This window comes from Pecten maximus, chromosome 1 (genome assembly GCF_902652985.1).
Source record: "Pecten maximus chromosome 1, xPecMax1.1, whole genome shotgun sequence".
Classification (NCBI taxonomy): domain Eukaryota; kingdom Metazoa; phylum Mollusca; class Bivalvia; order Pectinida; family Pectinidae; genus Pecten; species Pecten maximus.
Genome location: NC_047015.1, coordinates 304985 through 328693, shown reverse-complemented (window position 1 = coordinate 328693; position 23709 = coordinate 304985). Strand labels below are relative to the sequence as shown.

General features: G+C 38.9%; 1 protein-coding gene across 2 annotated transcripts in view; it reads left to right on the top strand.

The window, feature by feature from the left end:
* The window catches only part of LOC117321758 (zinc finger protein 511-like), a 47749-nt gene that overhangs the window by 23640 nt on the left and 400 nt on the right, over positions 1-23709 (top strand). Inside the window, exon 6 of one of the 2 annotated variants that reach the window (XM_033876286.1) lies at positions 3699-3842. In XM_033876286.1, the coding sequence (XP_033732177.1) occupies positions 3699-3842 (144 nt within the window). Of the gene's footprint in view, positions 1-3695; positions 3843-23709 lie in introns of both variants that reach the window. The other variant, XM_033876278.1, reaches the window with a different exon arrangement.

Here is a 23709-nt window from a genome sequence, read left to right as displayed (position 1 = left end):
AGAAACATCCTTGGCAGAAGGGGATCAGATTTTGCATAAATGGTGACTCTGACCCCCAAGGGGCCTGAGGGGTGGGGCCCATTAGGGGAAATTGAGGCAATTCCTTTAAATCGCTACTAGTCATAAAGTTATGAATGGATTTGAACCCAATTTGGTCAGAAACATCCTTTGGGGAAGGGGAACAGATTTTGCATAAATGGTGACTCTGACCCCCAAGGGGCCGAAGGGGCGGGGCCTAATGGGGAAATAGAGGTAATTCCTTCAAATCGCTACTAGTCATAGAGTTATGAATGGATTTGAACCCAATTTGGTCAGAAACATCCTTTGGGGAAGGGGAACAGATTTTGCATAAATGGTGGCTCTGACCCCCAAGGGGCCAAAGGGGCGGGGCCCATTAGGGGAAATAGAGGTAATTCCTTCAAATCGCTACTAGTCATAAAGTTCTGAATGGATTTGTACCCAATTTAATAAGAAACATCCTTTGGGGAAGGGGAACAGATTTTGCATAAATGGTGACTCTGACCTCCGAGGGGCCAAAGGGGCGGGGCCCCATATGGGAAATAGAGGTAATTCCTTTAAATCGCTACTTGTCATAAATTTATGAATGGATTTGAACCCAATTTAGTAAGAAACATTCTTTGGGGAAGGGGAACAGATTTTGCATAAATTGTGACTCTGACCCCCGAGGGGCAAAAGGGGCGGTGCCCCATATGGGAAATAGAGGTTATTCCTTTAAATCACTACTAGTCATAAAGTTATAAATGCATGTTGTAAACTCAGAGAGTCTGGACTTCATTATTTCTTTAAAGCAGTTGGGATCCCCACGCTTAGCCCAAGTTTTCTCTGGCCCTGTCACCATGTCTGGTGTAGGGCCAGAGCGCACTACTATATGAAAACGTGGAATTATCCGACACCGTTTGGTGTCGCTAAGAATTTGATGCAAAAACAATAAAATCGGGTGTGACATAACACCTACCTTACATATATGGATAAATGAGATATTTATGTACCCCAAAACACCCATTTAGTCTCATATAGGTGTTTTATTTCGTCCGTACAGGCCCTCGCTTTACGCTAGTCAAAATTTCATACTGTTGACCCGCCATTTTGTAAGTGACAGTACGAATAACCACCCAAATCGGAACGCAATGGACCGAAAAGACCACATATCATTTATTGTGTTTTTCTTCTTACAAAGTTTAAATTATGAAAACTAAGTTGATTATTTCCCAAAAGATGTTATATTCCATTAAAAAAATCATTATTTATAAATTATAAGCGGTAAAATATATAAAAATAAATGTTGTATTTTTTTTTCTTTTCGCTCCATCGCGCACAGATTAGGGTAATTAGGCGGACCGCGACCTACATAGTTAGCAATATGGCGTCGAGTCAAGTATGAAATTTTGACTAGCGTAAAGCGAGGGTCTATAGGACGGAATAAAACACCTATATGAGACTAAATGGGTGTTTTGGGGTACATAAATATCTCATTTATCCATATATGTAAGGTAGGGGTTATGTCACACCCGATTTTATTGTTTTTGCATCAAATTCTTAGCGACACCAAACGGTGTCGGATAATTCCACGTTTTCATATAGTAGTGCGCTCTGGCCCTACACCAGACATGGTGACAGGGCCAGAGAAAACTCGGGCTACCCCACGCTATAACCATATATAGCATTGTTTGAGGTTAACAAACAAAAGGAATTGAACATGAACATTATTTTGACATTTGGTCAAATCCAACCAGGTGAGCGATACAGGCCCCATGGGCCTCTTGTATTTAATCCATAATTGATATATGTAAATATCAGTATACATTTGAAAACAATTCATCTCAGAATATGTCTTTGACTCTAAGGATTTTACAACTGAGATTCACTGACTCCCGAGATTTTGATCCTACTTTCGTTTACTGTTCAGTAGTTTCATTCACTATTCAGAACAAGTTATAATAACTTTAATTTACTTGTTATCAAATTGAATACTATTAATCAATTAATTTGTGTGTTTTTTTTGTTGATGAATTCAATATGTTTAGTAAAAATCTCTAGTTTGTCAACTTTTGACCCTTGACAGGTATGGATATGTAGGTACATTATGGGACACTGTCTGATTTTGATGAAATTTAATAGTGTCAGTTATAACAACCAGAGTTCGTACTACTGTATACCTGGGAATTTTCACCCCAGGTTATTTTCGCCCGTGAGCAACACAAAACATATTCGCCCCGTTTTGAATTGGCCCAAAATGGTTTTCAAGAAATATCCTTTTCCTCGTTTGTAAAACCGAAAAATTCCATTCGGAATTCTCAATACAGTTGCACTCGGAACACTCGGGACTTATCAAGTTACCCAATTGTCTTACCAGCATGAGATGTGAAATGTTATCAGGTGTGAAATAAAGAATGTTTACCTGTGCTCAGATTTTCTTTTAGTCCCTATTGATTCAAGTAGTCGTAGGTATGCATGGGTGATTTTAAGCAAATACGATCAATTGCAAGTTCACAGTGCCGTGACTAATGACCAGTGTTTTCTCTTGTTCACGTGTACATACATGTACATGAATGGAAGCCACAATTAAGCGACGGTGAACTCATAAAATTAGTCTTTTCCATGGCAGGAATTTGATGCCACTCTGTATTTCAATTTTATCATGACCAGACTACATATTCTAAAAAAATGACTGAATTTTTAAAATAACTTTATGGGTTTCGTTGCTTTAGGAACAACACAGAATCTTCTTATTGGTTGAAATTAAGATATTGAGTGGTTTTGATGAAATCATGCTGAAACAGAGTTATTGCCATTCACTACACTTCATTCTTTCGGTAACACTCCTTTAGGTGTCACCCCACTAGTAGAGGGGTCACTGCCACAGCAGTCAATGCCTGTATACTCACTCTCACATGACATACATATCAAATTTGGAAAACTCTTTGTATCATCAAAGTTGACTAGTTTATACCTGTTAGTTTATGAAAAATGTGCACATGCATGATAAATTGATTACATCCATGAATACAAATTAGCTTATTTAGGATTCTTTGATGCAATGTTTTCTTGATAGATAAATTGCAATAGGGGAAATATTGATAAAAAAAAAGAAAGAAAAATCTCTAAAATATTTCTTTTTGAAGAATGATGAGATTTGGTCCCATTAGGTTGAACCATTGTTGGGACAGGCACGAAAAAAAGTAGGAAATAATTGTATTATAACTTAAATGAAAATATTTTGCCATGAGTACTGAAATATCCATGTGAGAGATGCAGGCCCTCTGGGCCTCTTGTTAGCTCAACTGGCCAGAAAGGCTGGTGAGCTGATGCCATGGCCCAGCGTCCGTCCAGTATCAGTTAATATTTCCTTTTAACCCTACTACTCCTGAACACCTATATGGATTTTGATGAAATTTTGTCTGGAGCATAATTGGGCGAAAGACAACTAATGCTGTATAACTGGAGGGTGTGGCTCCCTTGGGGCTGGACGGGCCGACTTCAATAGGGGAAAATGAGGTAAATCCTTCAAATCCCAACTAGTTCTGTGTGCCTCTCTAATTAAGCAAACTGACTGCCCTTTAGTCAGTTTGGTAATTTATTGGCACCTAAGTATGACAATCACCAGATGTAGTGGGTAGCTTTCCCAGCTTAAACAAGAACTTATTAAGTGCTATTTATTATTCTTTGTGTTGTAGTAGTGATGGCAGACAATCGCTGGAGTTTTCAGGGGTGCCAGTGGACATGACGGTGGATAGATCAGATGCTATGTCACTAGGGACAGAAGGAGTGAACAAAATGGAAGTCGGGGATACATCCCAACAGAGGCGACAGTTTTCTTACAAGTAGGTTTGTTTTAACTCAACTATTTATAAAATAGAACACCCTTCTGTCAGCCTGGGTAACTTGTTTCTTGAAAATATGTGAGTCCTCTAGTACATTTAAACAAAACATTGTTCAGACTGAAAACCATAATGCACTAATACACTGCAAAGCAGTTTGTGTAAAATGTGCACTTCAGTTTTTAGGTCACCTGAGATGAAGTCTCAAGTGACCTTTTCTAATCGCCTTTTGTCCGTCGTTGTGCATCGTCCATTTGTAAACAATTGACATTTTCGACTTCTTCTCAATAACCAAAAGGCCTAGATACCTGATATTTAGTATATAGCATGCTGAGAGGAAGGGCTATCAAGATTGTTCAAATGAGTGACCTTGACCTCCATAACAGGTCACAGGTGTCAAATATACTAAAACCTTAAAATGGCTTCTCCTCATTAACTAAGCGGCCTAGAGACCTGATATGGGGTATGGACCATGCTTGGATAAAGGGCTATCACTATTGTTCAAATGAATGACCTTGACCTTCATTTAAGGTCACAGGGGTCAAATATGCTAAAATCTTTAAATGACTTCTCAATAACCAAGAGGCCCAGAGACCTGATATTAGGTCTGTAGCATGCTGGGGTGAAGGGCTTTCAAATTTGTTCAAATGAATGACCTTGACTTTCATTCAAGGTCACAGGGGGTCAAATATGCTAAAATCTATCAACAACTTCTTCTCATTAACAAAGAGGCCTAGAGATCTGATATTAGGCCTAAAGCATGCTGGGGTAAAGGGCTTTAATGATTGTTCAGATGAATGAGCATGACCTTGACCTTCAGTTAAGGCCACCAGGCTCAAATATGCTAAAATCTTTTAAACGTCTTCTGGAGGACTAACACACATAGAAACGATATATTTTGCTTGTAGCATGCTGGAGTTAACACATTGACCTCATATTCAAGGTCACAGGAATCAAAACTACCAAAATACAGTGGAACTTCGTAAACTCAAAGTCGACGGGACCACGAAAAAACTTCGAGTTATCCGAGTGTTCGAATTAAGCGAGTTATCATTTTTGGTGAAAAGTTTGGTCAATATTTGTCAACATTATATAATCATTATAACTTCGCTCTGTCGCTCATCAGTTTAGTGTGAAGACTGGTCAATACATGTAAATATATATGTAATGTTTCGTTATGTCACTTGTAATTTGGTGTAGTTTTGCTGATATACAGTCACGATAAAGTTTCTTTCACTTAGTCACTTCAATAACGATCTGATGTGCAGGTCATGTTTGAACGATAAAACGGAATTCGACAAAATAACAAGTTATTAATGTCAAAACAAATCACCGTTTAAGTTTAACACAGATTGCATACAAAACGTAACAGAACCATTACCTTTTATTGGACATATATAAAATACTGTTTGATCGGCCTACTTACTTTTTATTGATAACCACGCTATTTCCATGTGTATTAGCACTGGAAGTTGGGCTGCGCATGTGCATATAAAATGTTACTGTAACTGAGTTGGCGTTTTATCCGATTTAATAGACAGCACTGACCGTTACAGTTGTACTCTGAACACCTCGGCAGTAATTACACTATTGTTTCAGCAGTTTAAAGATTTAATAGGCGCCGGTGACAGTGTCATTTCTACACCTGTAAAAACATCAGCCGGGTAGATCTACCGGTGTGTCAGAGATTAGTTCCGCTTGAGCGAACGGGTAGATGAGTTGTTGACTATCGTGTGTACTGATATCGGCGACCGCCTTGGGAAATTACCTGATGTAAGTAAAGCTGTACTTTTTATCACCAAGACTTGTTGTTATAAGATTCAACCGACAATTTCTTTCATGAATTTATGAAACACTTATAATAGCATGTAGGTTAGTAGTGCCGATATGTTCAGTATTACAAACGGAATTTAGCTCTTAAAAAATGTCGGCGTTTGCCACCGATCGACGAAAATTATACTTCGAGTTATTCGAACATTTCAAGTAGGATTTTTATTGTTGGGACCAAATTTTTACTTCGTATTATCCGAGTTTTTCGAGTTATCCGAATTCGAATTTTCCGAGTTTTTTTTACTAAGATAAAGAGAGAATTCGGCCGGGACCGGCGAGGTACTTCGAGTTAAGCGGGGTATTCGAGTTATCCGAGTTCGAGTTCACGAAGTTCCACTGTATATCAAAATTCAGGTGACTGTTAAAACCCATAGGCCTCTTGTCATTCAGCAGTGCTGGCCAGCCGAACTTTTCTATTGAACAGAACAATGAAGCAATGTAAGATTTTGTTTTCCTAAAAAACGCCCAAGATGGATGCATCAAAATGAAACTTTATGAAAAGTATCGTTATAGGTCAGACTTTAAAGTTTAATAGAAAATATAGACATTGTCAGCAAAATGGTGACCATATTAAATTGTGGCTTTTGATTGGCTAAAACAATTTGAGCTGAAATGGTGACCATATTAAATTGTGGCTTTTGATTTGCTAAAACAATTTGAGCTGTAACTTTTGTTCTATTTTGCTTGTCAGTACAAAAATTAGCAGTAATCTACATACTCTACGGCCACCATCAATTATCAGTATTATACATGCTCTATGGCCACCATCAATTATCAGTTTTATACATGCTCTATGGCCACCATCAATTATCAGTATTATACATGCTCTATGGCCGCCATCAATTACAGTATTATACATGCTCTATGGCCACCATCAATTACAGTATTATACATGCTCTATGGCCACCATCAATTACAGTATTATACATGCTCTATGGCCACCATCAATTACAGTATTATACATGCTCTATGGCCACCATCAATTATCAGTTTTATACATGCTCTATGGCCACCATCAATTACAGTATTATACATGTTCTATGGCCACCATCAATTACAGTATTATACATGCTCTATGGCCACCATCAATTACAGTATTATACATGCTCTATGACCACCATCAATTATCAGTATTATACATGCTCTATGGCCACCATCAATTACAGTATTATACATGCTCTATGGCCACCATCAATTACAGTATTATACATGCTCTATGGCCACCATCAATTATCAGTTTTATACATGCTCTATGGCCACCATCAATTACAGTATTATACATGCTCTATGGCCACCATCAATTACAGTATTATACATGCTCTATGGCCACCATCAATTATCAGTTTTATACATGCTCTATGGCCACCATCAATTACAGTATTATACATGTTCTATGGCCACCATCAATTACAGTATTATACATGCTCTATGGCCACCATCAATTACAGTATTATACATGCTCTATGGCCACCATCAATTATCAGTATTATACATGCTCTATGGCCACCATCAATTACAGTATTATACATGCTCTATGGCCACCATCAATTACAGTATTATACATGCTCTATGGCCACCATCAATTATCAGTTTTATACATGCTCTATGGCCACCATCAATTACAGTATTATACATGCTCTATGGCCGCCATCAATTACAGTATTATACATGCTCTATGGCCACCATCAATTATCAGTATTATACATGCTCTATGGCCACCATCAATTACAGTATTATACATGCTCTATGGCCACCATCAATTATCAGTTTTATACATGCTCTATGGCCACCATCAATTACAGTATTATACATGCTCTATGGCCACCATCAATTACAGTATTATACATGCTCTATGGCCATTTTTAGGTCACCTGAGACGAAGTCTCAAGTGACCTATTCTTATCGCCTTTTGTCCGTCATCGTGCGTCCGTAACCAATTTACATTTTTCACTCCTCAAAAACCGCTGAACCAAATTCAATGAAATTTGGCAGGAAGCTTCTATGGCTAAAGGTCTACCAAAATTGTGAATTTTATGGTCCCAACCCCCTCAGCGGCCTGAGGGGCAGGGCCACAAAGGGTCAAATTGCCTAAAACTTCAAAAATCTTCTTCTCTACTCTCAGATATTATGGAATCAAACACTCTTCATAGATGGAATGGTCTCAAGGTGCTTTACCAAAATTGTGAATTTCATGACCCTGGGGAGGGATAAACTTTACTACAGTTTAGGGAAATCACATTTTTGACTTTTATTTGTTGGATTTGTATTAAGAATTCATTCCAACTTGGTTAACCTTGTCAGCATGGGATGACAGTTTGATGGTGTGCACATGTTGGCCCTGACTGACACCTTAGACTGATGAGTGGAGCCAAAAAGGGTCAATATATTTCAAATCTCAGGTGACCATTTGTGGCCTACAAAGTTTTGTAGTCACTTGTAGATTCTGTTGGGTGCTGTGTTAGAGAGGAAGAGTCCGAAGTAGTTATATCTTCAGGTTTATTTTCGTGTATAGGACTGATCAATACAGTCCTAGGAATCCGGCAAAATAGTACAAAATATCCAGCCTTATATAGTCCTAAGTATACAGTTATGATTGATAGATACATGGTAACACAGACGACGTCTGTCATATAGCCTGAGACAATATTACATAACCATGTAGAACACGTACCGTTAACATCAGATCAACCACGTCAACAGACTTTTTAACTAAATTTTAAAATAATGTATTATATTTCACATTCAGGCCCTTGGGCATTTTGTTTAAATCCCTACTAGTCCTGTACACCTTAATGGATTTTGAAGAAATTTGGTCTGGAGTATTATTGGGCAAAACAGATTTAATCTTGTATATGGAGGGTGTGGCTCCCCTGGGGCGGAGGGGCAGGGCCTAATAGGAGAAATTGAGGTAAATCCTTTAAATCCCTACTAGCCCTGAACGCCTGAAAAGATTTTGATGAAATTTTGCCTGGAGCATTATAAGATACCCAATTCTGAAAAATAATTCACATGTTTTAGATATGTAAACATAGTCAGTTAACCCTACAATATTACCTATGATAAAGTATATGTATAATCTATACAACATTTGCAATCTTAATACAGCTCTGAAGGATAAGTAAACTTATTTTTTCTATGTTTTTCAGACCTTTGAATACCATGGTAACCAATTTTAAAAATCGTTAAAAAATTGCTAAATATTATTCAAAATGACACCATTCTCTACACAATTATTTAGCTCACCTGGACTGAAGGTCAGGTAAGCATAAGCCATGGCGCGGCGTCTGTTGTTCGTCAATCTGTGCGTCTGTTGTCCTACTGTCGTGCATCAAAATTTGCGAATTTGGTCAAAAAGATCCTTGGGGGAAGGGGAACAGATTTTGCATTAATGTCGATTCTGACCCACAAGGGGCCAGAGGGGCGAGGTCAAATAGAGGTAGTTTCTTTAGCTCGCTACTATTCATAAAGTTATTGATGGATTTAAACCATCCTTGGAGGAAGGGGAACAGATTTTGCATAAACAGTGACTCTGACCCCCCCACCAGGGGCCAGAGGGGCGGGGCCCAATAGGGGAAATAGAGGTAATTCCTTTAAAATGCTACTTGTCTTAAGTTATAAATGGATTTGAACCCAATTTGGTCATAAACATCGTTGGGGTAAGGGGAATAGATTTTGCATAAATGGTTGTTGTGAAACCCCCTCCCCCTGGGGGCAGAGGGGCAGGGCCCAATAGGAAAAATGGAGGTAATTAAATCCTTTTAAATTGCTTCTTGTAAAAGTTCTGAATAGATTTTAACCTAATTTGGTCAAAAACATCTTTGGAAAAAGGAGAACAGATTTTGAATTGTGACTCTGACTCCACTGGCCCTAGGGGGATGGGGCTCTATAGGGGAAATCGAGTTAAATCCTTTAAATGGCTACTTATTAGTCATAGTACTGAAGAGGCCTAGATATCTGATACTGGTCATGTGTCATGCTGGGATGAAGGGCTACCAAGTTTGTTCAAATAAATGACCTTGACCTTCATTCAAGGTCACAGGGGTTAAATATGCTAAAATCTTCAAACAACTTCTTTTCAATAACCAAGAATCCAAGGGACTTGAATTAGGCATGTAGCATGCTGGGGTGCAGGGCTACCAAGTTTGTTCAAATGAATGACATTGACCTTTGTTCAAGGTCACATGGGTCAAATAGGCTAAAATCTTCAAACAACTTCCACTCAATAACCAAGATGGCCAGGGATTTTATATAGGGCCTGTAGCACGCTGGGGTGAATGGCTACAAAGTTAGTTCCAATGAATGACCTTGACCAACATTCAAGGTCACATAGGTCAAATTGGTTACAAACTTCAAACAACTTCTTCTCATTTACCAAGAGGCTCAGGGTTTTGATTTTCCGCCTGTGGCATGCTTGTTTGATTGGCTACCAGATTTGTTCAAATGAATGGCCTTGACTTTCATTCAAGATCAGAGTGGTCAAATAGGCTAAAATCTTCAAACAACTTCTTCTCAATAACCAAGATGCCAAGGGACTTGATATTAGTCATGTAGTGTGCCGGGGAGAAGGCTACCAATTCTATTCAAATGAATGGCCTTGACATGGGTCAAAAAGGCTAAAATCTTTAAGCGACTTCTTCTCAATAACTGAGAGGCCCAGGGACTTGATATTAGTCATGTGTCATGCTGGGATGAAGGGCTACGAAGTTTGTTCATATGGGTGACCTTGACCTTCATTCAAAGTCACAGGGGTCAAATATGCTAAAATCTTTAAACAGTTTCTCAATAACCAAGAGGCCTAGGGGCTTGATATTAGGTATGTAGAGGAATGGGATGAAAGGCTTCCAAGTTTGTTCTGATAAATGACCTTGACATGCGCTAAAGGTCACGGGTCAAATAGGCTTAAATCTTTAAACAATGATTTTTCGATAGCCAAGAGACACAGAGACCTGATATTTGGCCAATAGTATGCTGGAATGAAGGACTAGTAGAAAATTTATTGACATGAATAAACCTAGCTTACTCTGATATTTCAATAAAATGGTAATCAGCATAGTATCTGCAGAAATGGCCTACAAGTTGCTGTAGAGCAAGGTGAGCAATACAGGCCCATTGGGCATCTTGTTTATATTTTCAAACTCTGATGACATTATGTCTGGTAGCTGTCTGGCTGTAACATTGTAGGTTAATTGTTATTTATATTCTCAAACCCTGACAGTATGTCTGATAGATGTCTGTAGCATCATAGATTCTTGTTAATTCTCAAACCCTGACATTATGTCAATTCTTACAATGTCATTTCTTAGGACCTTAAGCGATTATTGATGAAGGTGGTGAGGAGTATATTAGCTAACCTGTCTGAAGGGAAAGTGAGCTGATGCAGTGGCACAGTGCCATTGTCTGTTCATCACAGGTGTCAAATAAGCTGAAATATGTATATGTGTACCCTGAACGAAAAATTATATTTAAATATGTTATTGGTATTGATTAATAAACAAGAATGCAGAAAACCGCATCAAAATCGGCCGACCCATTACCGAGTAATTACGATTTTTTGAAAGTGCTGAATAAACTCTCTGAGTTATATTTGTGAATTAGTTAATAACAAGTGCTACCGAAACCAGGGACATATAATTTTCTTTTTAAACGGGCCATATATAACATGAAGCATCTCACTAATTTTCTCTCATAACGAGCCATTTTTAGCAATAAATGGCTAATCTTTGAAATTATGTTTTTCCTTATAACTCCAATATTATTTGCTTCGTAGTAAGAAGACTTTCTAGGAATGTTCTAGTGACATTTCTGAATAAGAGGTGTTGTTTCAAAAATTCATTGAATTTACAAGATGGCCACCACAGCAATTATCTGTTAACTTTTTTTTTGCTATGGGGTATCATCCGGCGTCTGTCGTGCGTCGTGCGTCGTGCATCGTCCGTCGTCCGTTAACTTTTTTTAACCGAGAGTGTTGAAATTCGCATTGAATGATTAGTTAGAAGGTCCTGACTAGATATTTGTATTCATTAAGTGAAAATAAAATTCAAGATGGCTGCCATGATCGCCATCTTTGAAATTATGTTTTTCCTTATAACTCCAATATTATTTGCTTCGTAGTAAGAAGACTTTCTAGGAATGTTCTAGTGACATTTCTGAATAAGAGGTGTTGTTTCAAAAATTCATTGAATTTACAAGATGGCCACCACAGCAATTATCATCTGATGAGCTATGGAAAAGTACTCTATTTTTTGTTTGTGAACAAGATATCTAATGACTGGAACATCATTTAGAGTTGATTTTCAATAACAAATTTCAGATAGTGATGATAAAGAGACAAGTTTAATTTGGAGTATGTATAATGAGTGGTTGATTTTTAATTAATTTAATTGTATGGTTTGTACCTGTCTGTATACACTGTATATATCTTCAGTGTGAACATTGCCGCTAGGGGTCCATAATGGGGGAACTGGCAGCTGACTAGCTTGGCTGCTAACAGCACCAACTGTATATATCTTCAGTGTGAACATTGCTGCTAGGGGTCCCAAATGGGGGGTTCTGTAGAACATTTCTTTGTTTAAGATAACTAGGCTTTTGGATTTTCTACTCTCTGATACCAATTAGTTTTGATGAGAAAACCTGTTAGCTTAATCTCTGCATGAAACCATAGTATTGCTGGTTTAGGGTCACACAGGAAAACAATAAAATTAATTAGATAAAGGGCAGCAGAGGTCTGGGAATGGAGCCCTATCTCCAGAGCTGCCCAGTTACCCAGTGTCTGGCTTTAATGTGTAAATATGGTAAATATCAGAACTTCTGATAATTTGAATCAAATTTGGAGAGAGTCTAAAGGTTTCTAATTCATTAGTCATATACATATATATTATGTAGTGATACTGTGCAAGTGGAAAACATGTCACATTGATACTATTTATGTCTTTACATTGCCCTAAGTAGGAATAATGATAGGACAACATCAACTGACATCTAGGATGATAATTGCATGCTGATAGCAAATATTGCAAAATTAGGTCACTGTGACTACCTTTTCTATGATTACATTAGGGCAACAAAATAAGACATCAAGGATGAGGAAGGCATGCCGATAACAAATATTGCAAAATTAGGTCACTGTGACCTACTTTTCAATAATTACATTAGGGCAATAAAAATGGACATATAAGATGACAAAGGCATGCCGGTAGCAAATATTGCAAAATTAGGTCACTGTGACCTACTTTTTAGCTCACCTGCCCGAAGGGCAAGTGAGCTTATGCCGTGGCGTGGCGTCCGTCGGCCGTCCGTCGTCCGTCCGGCGTCAACTTTTCCATTCAAGCAACTTCTTCTCAATAACCAAAAGGCCCAGAGACCTAATATTGGGCTTGTAGCATACTGGGGTGAAGGGCTACCAAGTTTGTTCAAATGAATAACGTTGACCTTCATTCAAGGTCACAGGGGTCAAAAAGGCTAAAATATTTAAACGACTTCTTCTCAATAACCAAGAGTCCCAGGGAGTTGATATTGGGTCTGAAGCATGCTGGGGTTAAGGGCTACCAAGTTTGTTCAAATGAATGACCTTGACTTTCATTCAAGGTCACAGGGGTCAAATATGCTAAAATAAAATTAAACGACTTCTTCTAAATAGCCAAAAGACCCAGGGACTTGATATTGGGTCTGTAGCATGCTGGGCTGAAGGGCTACCAAGTTTGTTCAAATGAATGACCTTGACCTTCATTCAAGGTCACAGGAGTCAAAAAGGCTAAAATCTTTAAACGACTTCTTCTCAATAACAAACAGATCCAGAGACCTAATATTTGGCCTGTAGCATGCTGGGGTGAAGGGCTCTCAAGTTTGTTCAAATGAATGACCTTGACCTTCATTCAAGGTCACAGGATTCAAAAAGGCTAAAATCTTTAAACGACTTCTTCTCAATAACCAAGAGTCCCAGGGAGTTGATATTGGGTCTGTAAAATGCTGGGGTAAAGGGCTACCAAGTTTGTTCAAATGAATGACCTTGACCTTCATTCAAGGTCACAGGAGTCAAAAAGGCTAAAATCTTTAAACGACTTCTTCTCAATAACCAAGAGGCCCAGGGAGTTGATATTGGGTCTGTAGCATGCTGGGGTGAAGGGCTACCTAGTTTGTTCAAATGAATGACCTTGACCTTCATTCAATGTCACAGGGGCCAAAAAGGCTAAAATCTTTAAACGACTTCTTCCCAATAACCAACAGTCCCAGAGACCTAATATTTGGCCTGTAGCATGCTGGGGTAAAGGGCTACCAAGTTTGTTCAAATGAATGATCTTGACCTTCATTCAAGGTCACTGGAGTCAAAAAGGCTAACATTTTTAAATGACTTCTTCTCAATAACCAAGAGTCCCAGGGAGTTGATATTGGGTCTGTAGCATGCTGCGGTAAAGGGCTACCAAGTTTGTTCAATTGAATGACATTGACCTTCATTCAAGGTCACAGCGGTCAAAAAGGCTAAATTTTTTAAATGACTTCTTCTCAATAACCAACAGTCCCAGAGACCTAATATTTGGCCTGTAGCATGCTGGGGTAAAGGGCTCTCAAGTTTGTTCAAATGAATGACCTTGACCTTCATTCAAGGTCACAGGAGTCAAAAAGGCTAAAATCTTTAAACGACTTCTTCTCAATAACAAACAGATCCAGAGACCTAATATTTGGCCTGTAGCATGCTGGGGTGAAGGGCTCTCAAGTTTGTTCAAATGAATGACCTTGACCTTCATTCAAGGTCACAGGATTCAAAAAGGCTAAAATCTTTAAACGACTTCTTCTCAATAACCAAGAGTCCCAGGGAGTTGATATTGGGTCTGTAAAATGCTGGGGTAAAGGGCTACCAAGTTTGTTCAAATGAATGACCTTGACCTTCATTCAAGGTCACAGGAGTCAAAAAGGCTAAAATCTTTAAACGACTTCTTCTCAATAACCAAGAGGCCCAGGGAGTTGATATTGGGTCTGTAGCATGCTTGGGTGAAGGGCTACCTAGTTTCTTCAAATGAATGACCTTGACCTTCATTCAATGTCACAGGGGCCAAAAAGGCTAAAATCTTTAAACGACTTCTTCCCAATAACCAACAGTCCCAGAGACCTAATATTTGGCCTGTAGCATGCTGGGGTAAAGGGCTACCAAGTTTGTTCAAATGAATGATCTTGACCTTCATTCAAGGTCACTGGAGTCAAAAAGGCTAACATTTTTAAATGACTTCTTCTCAATAACCAAGAGTCCCAGGGAGTTGATATTGGGTCTGTAGCATGCTGCGGTAAAGGGCTACCAAGTTTGTTCAATTGAATGACATTGACCTTCATTCAAGGTCACAGCGGTCAAAAAGGCTAAATTTTTTAAATGACTTCTTCTCAATAACCAACAGTCCCAGAGACCTAATATTTGGCCTGTAGCATGCTGGGGTAAAGGGCTCTCAAGTTTGTTCAAATGAATGACCTTGACCTTCATTCAAGGTCACAGGAGTCAAAAAGGCTAAAATCTTTAAATGACTTCTTCTCAATAACCAAGAGTCCCAGGGAGTTGATATTGGGTCTGTAAAATGCTGGGGTAAAGGGCTACCAAGTTTGTTCAAATGAATGACCTTGACCTTCATTCAAGGTCACAGGAGTCAAAAAGGCTAAAATATTTAAACGACTTCTTCTCAATAACCAAGAGTCCCAGGGAGTTGATATTGGGTCTGTAGCATGCTGGGGTGAAGGGCTACCTAGTTTGTTCAAATGAATGACCTTGACTTTCATTCAATGTCACGGGCCAAAAAGGCTAAAATCTTTAAACGACTTCTTCCCAATAACCAACAGTCCCAGAGACCTAATATTTGGCCTGTAGCATGCTGGGGTAAAGGGCTACCAAGTTTGTTCAAATGAATGATCTTGACCTTCATTCAAGGTCACTGGAGTCAAAAAGGCTAACATTTTTAAACGACTTCTTCTCAATAACCAAGAGTCCCAGGGAGTTGATATTGGGTCTGTAGCATGCTGCGGTAAAGGGCTACCAAGTTTGTTCAAATGAATGACCTTGACCTTCATTCAAGGTCACAGGAGTCAAAAAGGCTAAAATCTTGAAACGACTTCTTCTCAATAACCAAGAGTCCCATGGAGTTAATATTGGGTCTGTAGCATACTGGGGTGAAGGGCTACCAAGTTTGTTCAAATGAATGACCCTGACTCACATTCAAGGTCACGTCGATCAAGTATGCTTAAATCTTTAAATGACTTTTAGTGAAAAGCCAAAGTGCAGAGAGACATTTTATTGGTCCTGTAGCATGCTTTCAAATAACTGCAGGATCCATATATGAAAAGATCACTGCATTGCAGGTGAGCGATTTGGGCCCATTGGGCCCTTGTTCAGTAATTATGCTAGGGCAATAGAAATGGACATCTAGGATGAGAAAGGCATGCCAATAACAAATATTGCAAAATTAGGTCACTGTGACCTACTATTTCAATGATTACATTAGGGCAATAGAAATGGACATCTAGGATGAGAAAGGCATGCCGATAACAAATATTGCAAAATTAGGTCACTGTGACCTTCTTTTTCAATAATTATATTAGGGCAACAGAAATGGACATCTAGTATAAATGCATGCCGATAACTGATATTGCAAAATTAGGTCACTGTTACCTACTTTTTCAATAATTATATTAGGCAATTATTTTGTCTAGATTGCCTCAATAAGTTGACAATATACTGTAATGTCATTACTTCTTCAACTTAATATGTATATGTATATCGAAATATTGCAAACATACCATTCAACATTTTGATGATGATGAAAATGATGAAAACAAAAACTTGATGAATTTTGTTGAAGCTTCCTGTGGATGATCAGCATCGGACACAGATGGATTTCCATTGTGTTTGAAATAACTACATCATTCAAGATATCCACCATTTTTTTGCCATCTCTAGAATCACATTCTCCAGAAATTTTAACCTTACATTCTTTGAGATAGACCCTTGGTAATATACTGCCCACCAGCCATGCAGCTATCAGCCTCTAGTTAGTTCATAGGGGGATGTAAAAAAATGATATGGGGCTATAATCACAGCAGGTGAGCGTTTAGGCCTATAGGTCTCTTGTCTATTATAACGGGCCAAATACAACGTGTATCATCTTATTTATTTTCTATTATAACAGGTCGTATATAACATGTATATTTAAATATTTATTTTTTTTATTTTAACGGGTCGTTGTAACATGTATGACATTTGAATAACGGGCCGTTTATAACGACTTACATCATATAGCCTTTATTATGAGGGCATGACCGGTTTGTTACATACAAATGTACCAGTATTGATTTCGGTTATAATACTTCTAGTAATACAAGTTTAAAATGCAATTCATACAAGATGTGAAATAAATGCTAAGCATTTTGAATTTTTTATTAGCCAAAACAGCAATGATACCGTTATTTGTGATTTTTGGGTAATTGTCCGCAATTGATAAAACGTGTCCATGAAAGATCAGTAACTCCCAGACAAGATTCATAGAGTAAATTTTCAACATCATGGGTATATATATGAATGAGATAACTTAGGTTAATTATTCTATAGACAAACCTTTGAGATACGAATTTTTTCGTTTGTAAGGAAAACGAAACTCACTGAATTCCAAAAATAATTTGTTTGATTTCAACAACTTGAAAATGTATTCCCTATAGTATAAACGCAATTCTTCATACAATTCAAGCTCAATTTATGTACAACCTGTAAAAGCATGTCTTCGGAACTTTTTTGAAGTGCACAGAAACCAAACGCGTGAACTCACAAGCAATTATCGGCGTGTGCCAATTAGAACACAGAAATCACAGACACCTGTGGTGCAGTGACAGGTGTTATAAGCTTGTGGACCGTAATTTCACACCTGGTAATTGTTTAGCGGTATACTAACCCATTCAAACTTGAGAATTCGTAATTCTCTGAACATGTTTATACATCTTTTAAAAGTCCCTTTTTAAGTGAAAAATACCTAAAATTTGAAAAAGAATCATTTGTAATCGTTTGTAAGTTTTAGTATTAATTATGATTAGTCACGATGAAATAAATTGTATGTTTTTAGCTCACCTGGCCCGAAGGGCCGGTGAGCTTATGGCATGGCGCAGCGTCCGTCGTCCGTCCGTCAACTTTTCCTTTAAATCGCTACTAGTCCTAAACTACTCAGTGGATTTTGACCAAATTTGGTCTGAAGCATCCTTGGGTGAAGGGGAACCAATTTTGTATAAACGGTGGGTCTGGCCCCCCAGGGGCCTTAGGGGCGGGGCCCAATAGGGTAATATAGCAAATTCTTTAAAATCCTTCTTCTTCTGTAGAAATGAAGGGATTTGATTCATATTTGGTCTGAAGCATCCTTGGGTGAAGGGGAACCAATTTTGTATAAACGGTGGGTCTGGCCCCCCAGGGGCCTTAGGGGCGGGGCCCAATAGGGGAAATATAGCAAATTCTTTAAAATCCTTCTTCTTCTGTAGAAATGAAGGGATTTGACTCATATTTGGTCTGAAGTATCCTTGGGTGAAGGGGAACCAATTTTGTATAAAACAGTGGGTCTGGCCCCCCAGGGGCCTTAGGGGCGGGGCCCGATAGGCGAAATATAGCAAATTCTTTAAAATCCTTCTTCTTCTGCAGGAATAAAGGGATTTGATCCATATTTGGTCTGAAGCATCCTTGGGTGAAGGGGAACCAATTTTGTATAAACGGTGGGTCTGGCCTCCCAGGGGCCTGGGGGGTGGGGCCCAATAGGGGAATATAGCATATTCTTTAAAATATTTCTTCTTCTGCAGGAATAAAGGGATTTGATCCATGTTTGGTCTGAAGCATCCTTGGGTGAAGGGGAACCAATTTTGTATAAACGGTGGGTCGGCCTCCCAGGGGCCTTAGGGGCGGGGCCCAATAGGGTAAATATAGCAAATTCTTTGAAATCCTTCTTCTTCCGTAGGAATAAAGGGATTTGATCCATATTTGGTCTGAAACATCCTTGGGTGAAGGGAAACCAATTTTGTATAAACGGTTGGTCTGGCCCCCAGGGGCCTTAGGGGTGGGGCCCAATAGGGGAAATAGGGTTAATCCTTTAAATCGCTACTAGTCATAAAGTTATAAATGAATTTGAACCAAATTTGGTCAGTAACATTCTTGGGAGAAGGGGAACAGAGTTTGTATACATTTTTACTCTGAACCCCCAGGGGCCTGAGGGGCGGAGCCAAATAGGGGAAATAGATATTAGTCTTTAAATCGCTACTGGTCATAAAGTTTTTAATGGATTTTAACTAGATTTGGTCAGGAACATCCTTGGGGAAAGGTGAACAGGGTTTGTATTAATTTTTACTCTGAACTCCCAGGGGCCTGAGGGGCCGGGCCAAATAGGGGAAATAGGGTTAATCTTTTAAATCACTGCTAGTCTTAAAGTTATGAATTAATTAGAACCAAATTTGGTCAGGAACATCCTTGGGAGAAGGGGAACAGAGTTTGTATACATTTTTACTCTGAACCCCCAGGGGCCTGAGGGTAGGAGCCAAATATAGGAAATAGAGATTAGTCTTTAAATCGCTACTGGTCATAAAATTTTTCATGGATTTTAATTAGATTTGGTCAGGAACATCCTTGGGGGAAGGGGAACCGAGTTTGTATACATTTTTACTCTGAACCCCCAGGGGCCTGAGGGTAGGAGCCAAATATGGGAAATAGAGATTAGTCTTTAAATCGCTACTGGTCATAAAATTTTTCATGGATTTTAATTAGATTTGGTCTGGAACATCCTTGGGGGAAGGGGAACCGAGTTTGTATAAATTTTTACTCTGAACCCTCAGGGGCCTGAGGGGCGGGGCCAAATAGGGGAAATAGGGTTAATCCTTTAAATCGCTACTAGTCATAAAGTTATGAATGAATTTGAACCAAATTTGGTCAGGAACATCATTGGGAGAAGGGGAACAGAGTTTGTATAAATTTTTACTCTGAATCCCCAGGGGCCTGAGGGGCGGGGCCAAATAGAGGAAATAGGGTAAATCATTTAAATCGCTACTAGTCATAAAGTTATGGAAGAATTTGAACAGGAACATCCTTGGGAGAAGGGGGAACAATGTTTGTATAAATTTTTACTCTGAACCCCCAGGGGCCTGAGGGGCGGGGCCAAATAGGGGAATAGAGATTAGTCTTTAAATTGCTACAAGTCATAAAGTTATGAATGAATTAGAACCATATTTGGTCAGGAACATCCTTGGGGGGAGGGGAACAGAGTTTGTATAAATTTTACTCTGAACACCCAGGGGCCTGAGGGGCAGAGTCTAAGAGGCCCAAGGGTCTTTCCCCACCCTAAGGGGTCACAATTAGGTTGTAAAAATAATCCATAGGGTCTTTCAGTCCCTTAGAGAGTATGTGTATGAACAAATTGAACATGAACATTATTTTGACATTTGGTCAAATCCAACCAGGTGAGCGATACAGGCCCCATGGGCCTCTTGTTTATCATAAAAAACGGAGCTAAAATGATGGTTTTAATAAGTACCTATGCTTTATACCTGTACAGAAAGTATCAATTATGTTATAATTGTTGCGAATCACTTTTATATAATTTCACTGACAACGATCGTATCTAAATTATATCTTTCTTAAGCATTTAATCGTCCTTAATCCCTGAGACCATGGCATGTAAAATAAGGGATAAAATCTGTATATGTAGAAGTTTGTTGTAGACTTCAACACTGGTATTCATACGGGAGAGAGATTTAGTCTATTGTAGATCATGATGATTATAATATATTACTTTCTAAATTAAGTGTCCTTCATGACTAGATGCCGGTTTTGTATAGAATATAACGCATGAATTTACTGTACGTGTGTTCATCTTTTCTCACAAACCAGAGTATCCAGAACTGTTGGTATGTTTATTTGAATATTAATTTGCGAATGAAATGGCACATTATTTTATTTAAAAATGTTGATGCTGTGTTCCTTTCTTTGGTAATGAGTAAGAAATGGTAAACACATAACTAATATACATTTATTGGTGATCGACTGATTATTACACCAGTCTGTGTTAACCAAGCGGTCATTTTCAGAGTCAATTTCACTATTTTTATAAACTCAAACTTATATTGTTGGATTCCGACTTCTTGTCGGCAATATTCGCCAAATTCAACAACCTCAAATCTCATGTCCAGATCGTATTCAGACATGTTTGTGCTGCTACTGTACACACTGTCCTCTATGCTACTGGCCACATAAGTCCTCCGTCAACCTGTGACGTCATAGACTGAAGAGTTCCAAATCAGCGTGACTGACCGATACGCTGATTAGCAGTCGACCGACAGGTGCAAATCGCGTGCTTCGATGTGCGATATCTCGGCACTCGGCCAACCGATTTTGATGCGGTTTGCGACATTCTTCTTTGGTGGTTACAAAGAATAACATATTTGATTATCGTTTTTCGTTCAGGGTACACTTTAAACAACTTCTCACTAGATAACCAAGAGGCCCAAGGATTTCATATAAGTTCTGTAGCATGTTTTGGTGAAGGGCTACTAAGTTTCTTCCAATCAATGACCTTGACCTATATTCAAGGTTACTGGGGTCAATTAGGCTAAAATCTGTAAATAAAATCTGGGAAATAGAGGTAACTCTTTTAAATTGCTACTATTCCTGAACAACTGCATGGATTTTAATGAAATTTGGTCTAGACCATTATTTGGCAAATGTGAACTAATGTTGTATTCATGAAAAAAGGATGTGGTACTCTTGGAATCGGAGAAGGGGGCTCAATATAGGAAATATAGCAAAATATAGCAACTTTAAAATCCTTTGTCTTTATAGGTCATCTGACCCAAAGGGTCAGGATGACTTATAGCCATCATGTTTCGTGTGTCTCACATAAGACTTTTTATTTCAAAACGCTACTCCTTCTTAATTCCCAATGCAGATTTACTACCAAATTTGGTTTGAAACATCATTAGGGGAGGGCTAGACTGGTCTCACCTCTAGGGCCCTAAAAGTGGAACTTCGTGAATTTTTGCTTTAAAACCCTACTTCTCCTTAACCTTGGGTGGATTATATCCAGATTTGGTGTGAAACATCATTGGGGAAGGGCTATCATATTTTATATAAATGAGGCTGGTCTGACCCCTGGGGACAGAGGGGCAGGGCCCAAAAAGGGGAACTTTGGTGAATTTTTGCTTTCAAAACACTACTCCTCCTTAACCAAAAAGCGGATTACCACCAAATTTGGTGTGAAACATCATTGGGAGAGGGCAATCATATTTTATATGAGGCTGGTCTGACCCCTAGAGACAGAAGGGTGGGGCCAAAAAAAGGGGAACTTTGCTAAAATTTTGCCTTAAAACCCTACTTCTCCTTAACCCTTGGGTTGATTACATCCAAAATTGGTCTGAAACATCAATGGTGGAGGGCAATCATATTTTATATAAATGAGGCTAATGTTGCCCATGGGAACTTAGCCAAAATTTTGCTTTAAAATGCTCTCCTCCTTAATGCCTTAATGCATTACAACCAAATTTGGAAATGAGACAGGTCTGACACCTTGGGAAAGAAGGACGGGGCCCCCAAAAGGAGCATTTAGGTTGAATATTGCTTTAAGACACTATACTCCTCTTTATTGTCTTAATTGATTACAACCATATTCAGTATGAAGAATCAGTCCTTCATTGGGGAAGGGCAATCCTAAGTGATATAAATGAGGCTTGTCCGACCCATGGGGACAAAGGGGCATGTCCCAAAAATGGGAACTTGGCTGAAATTTTGCTTTAAGATGCTTCTTCTTTAAGCCAAAATGGATAAAAACCAAATTTGATCTTAAACATAACTGACTGCAAATAGATAATTATGGTAATGCAATGCTGGATAGAGGGGTGTGTGTCTGCTGTAAGTGTTTATCAGATGAGCGTTTAGGCCCATGGGCCTCTTGTTTAAGAATGAAAGGATATACTGTAAACGTACTTATTTTAGCGGTAGTTTAATTTTAGCGCTTTTCGCGCTCTTTGTGGTGCGCTAATTCATGTACAGCGCTAAAATAACGGTAGTCAATGCAAGTCGGCGGCCATCAATTGTCGATACCACTACTAGCTAGAATATTCCATTGATATCAAGCAGAATACTGAAATCGGCTTTGGGAAGATAATAAATAACATAACAACTACAACTCACATGTAATTTTAATGAAAACAGTTCACTAGTGACTTACCTGTAGAACACGGGTCGTCTATTTATACATCTACCAGTGGTCGCATGTTTAGTCGGTGTCTAATTTTAGAACACGGATCGTCTGTCAGTGCTTGCATGTTTTGTCGGTGCCTAATTTTAGAACTGAAATATTTTCCGAATTTTTTTTAGCGTAGTCGGGACGACTGCGCTAATTCACGTCCACACTAATAAATCATATTTTACAATTTTCTGTGTTTGCGCTAAAATTTTGACTGCGCTAAAATAAGTACATTTACAGTATTTGGAGAGGCAGCTCAAAATATTTGAAATATAGCTTAAATTGCAGTATTTTGCCATATTTACAACAACAACAAAAATAAAATACCCAGGGTCTATTGTCAGATAACAGTGAGACCCTGAGATCTTCTATCTGGTCTCTGATAAATTTGCGATTCAGGCCTATTAGGCCCTTGTTATATGAGGCCTAGCTCACGATTTGGGCCCATTGTGCCATTATTATATGAGGCCAGACTCACGATTCCGGCCCATTGTGCCCTTGTTATATGAGGCCTGGCTCACGATTCGGGCCCTTTGGGCCCATGTTATATGAGGCCTGGCTCACGATTCGGGCCCATTGTGCCCTTGTTATATAAGGCCTGGCTCACGATTCGGGCCCTTTGGGCCCTTGTTATATGAGGCCTGGCTCACGATTCGGGCCCATTGTGCCCTTGTTATATAAGGCCTGGCTCACGATTCCGGCCCATTGTGCCCTTGTTATATGAGGCCTGGCTCATGATTCGGGCCCATTGTGCCCTTGTTATATAAGGCCTGGCTCACGATTTGGGCCCATTGTGCCCTTGTTATATGAGGCCT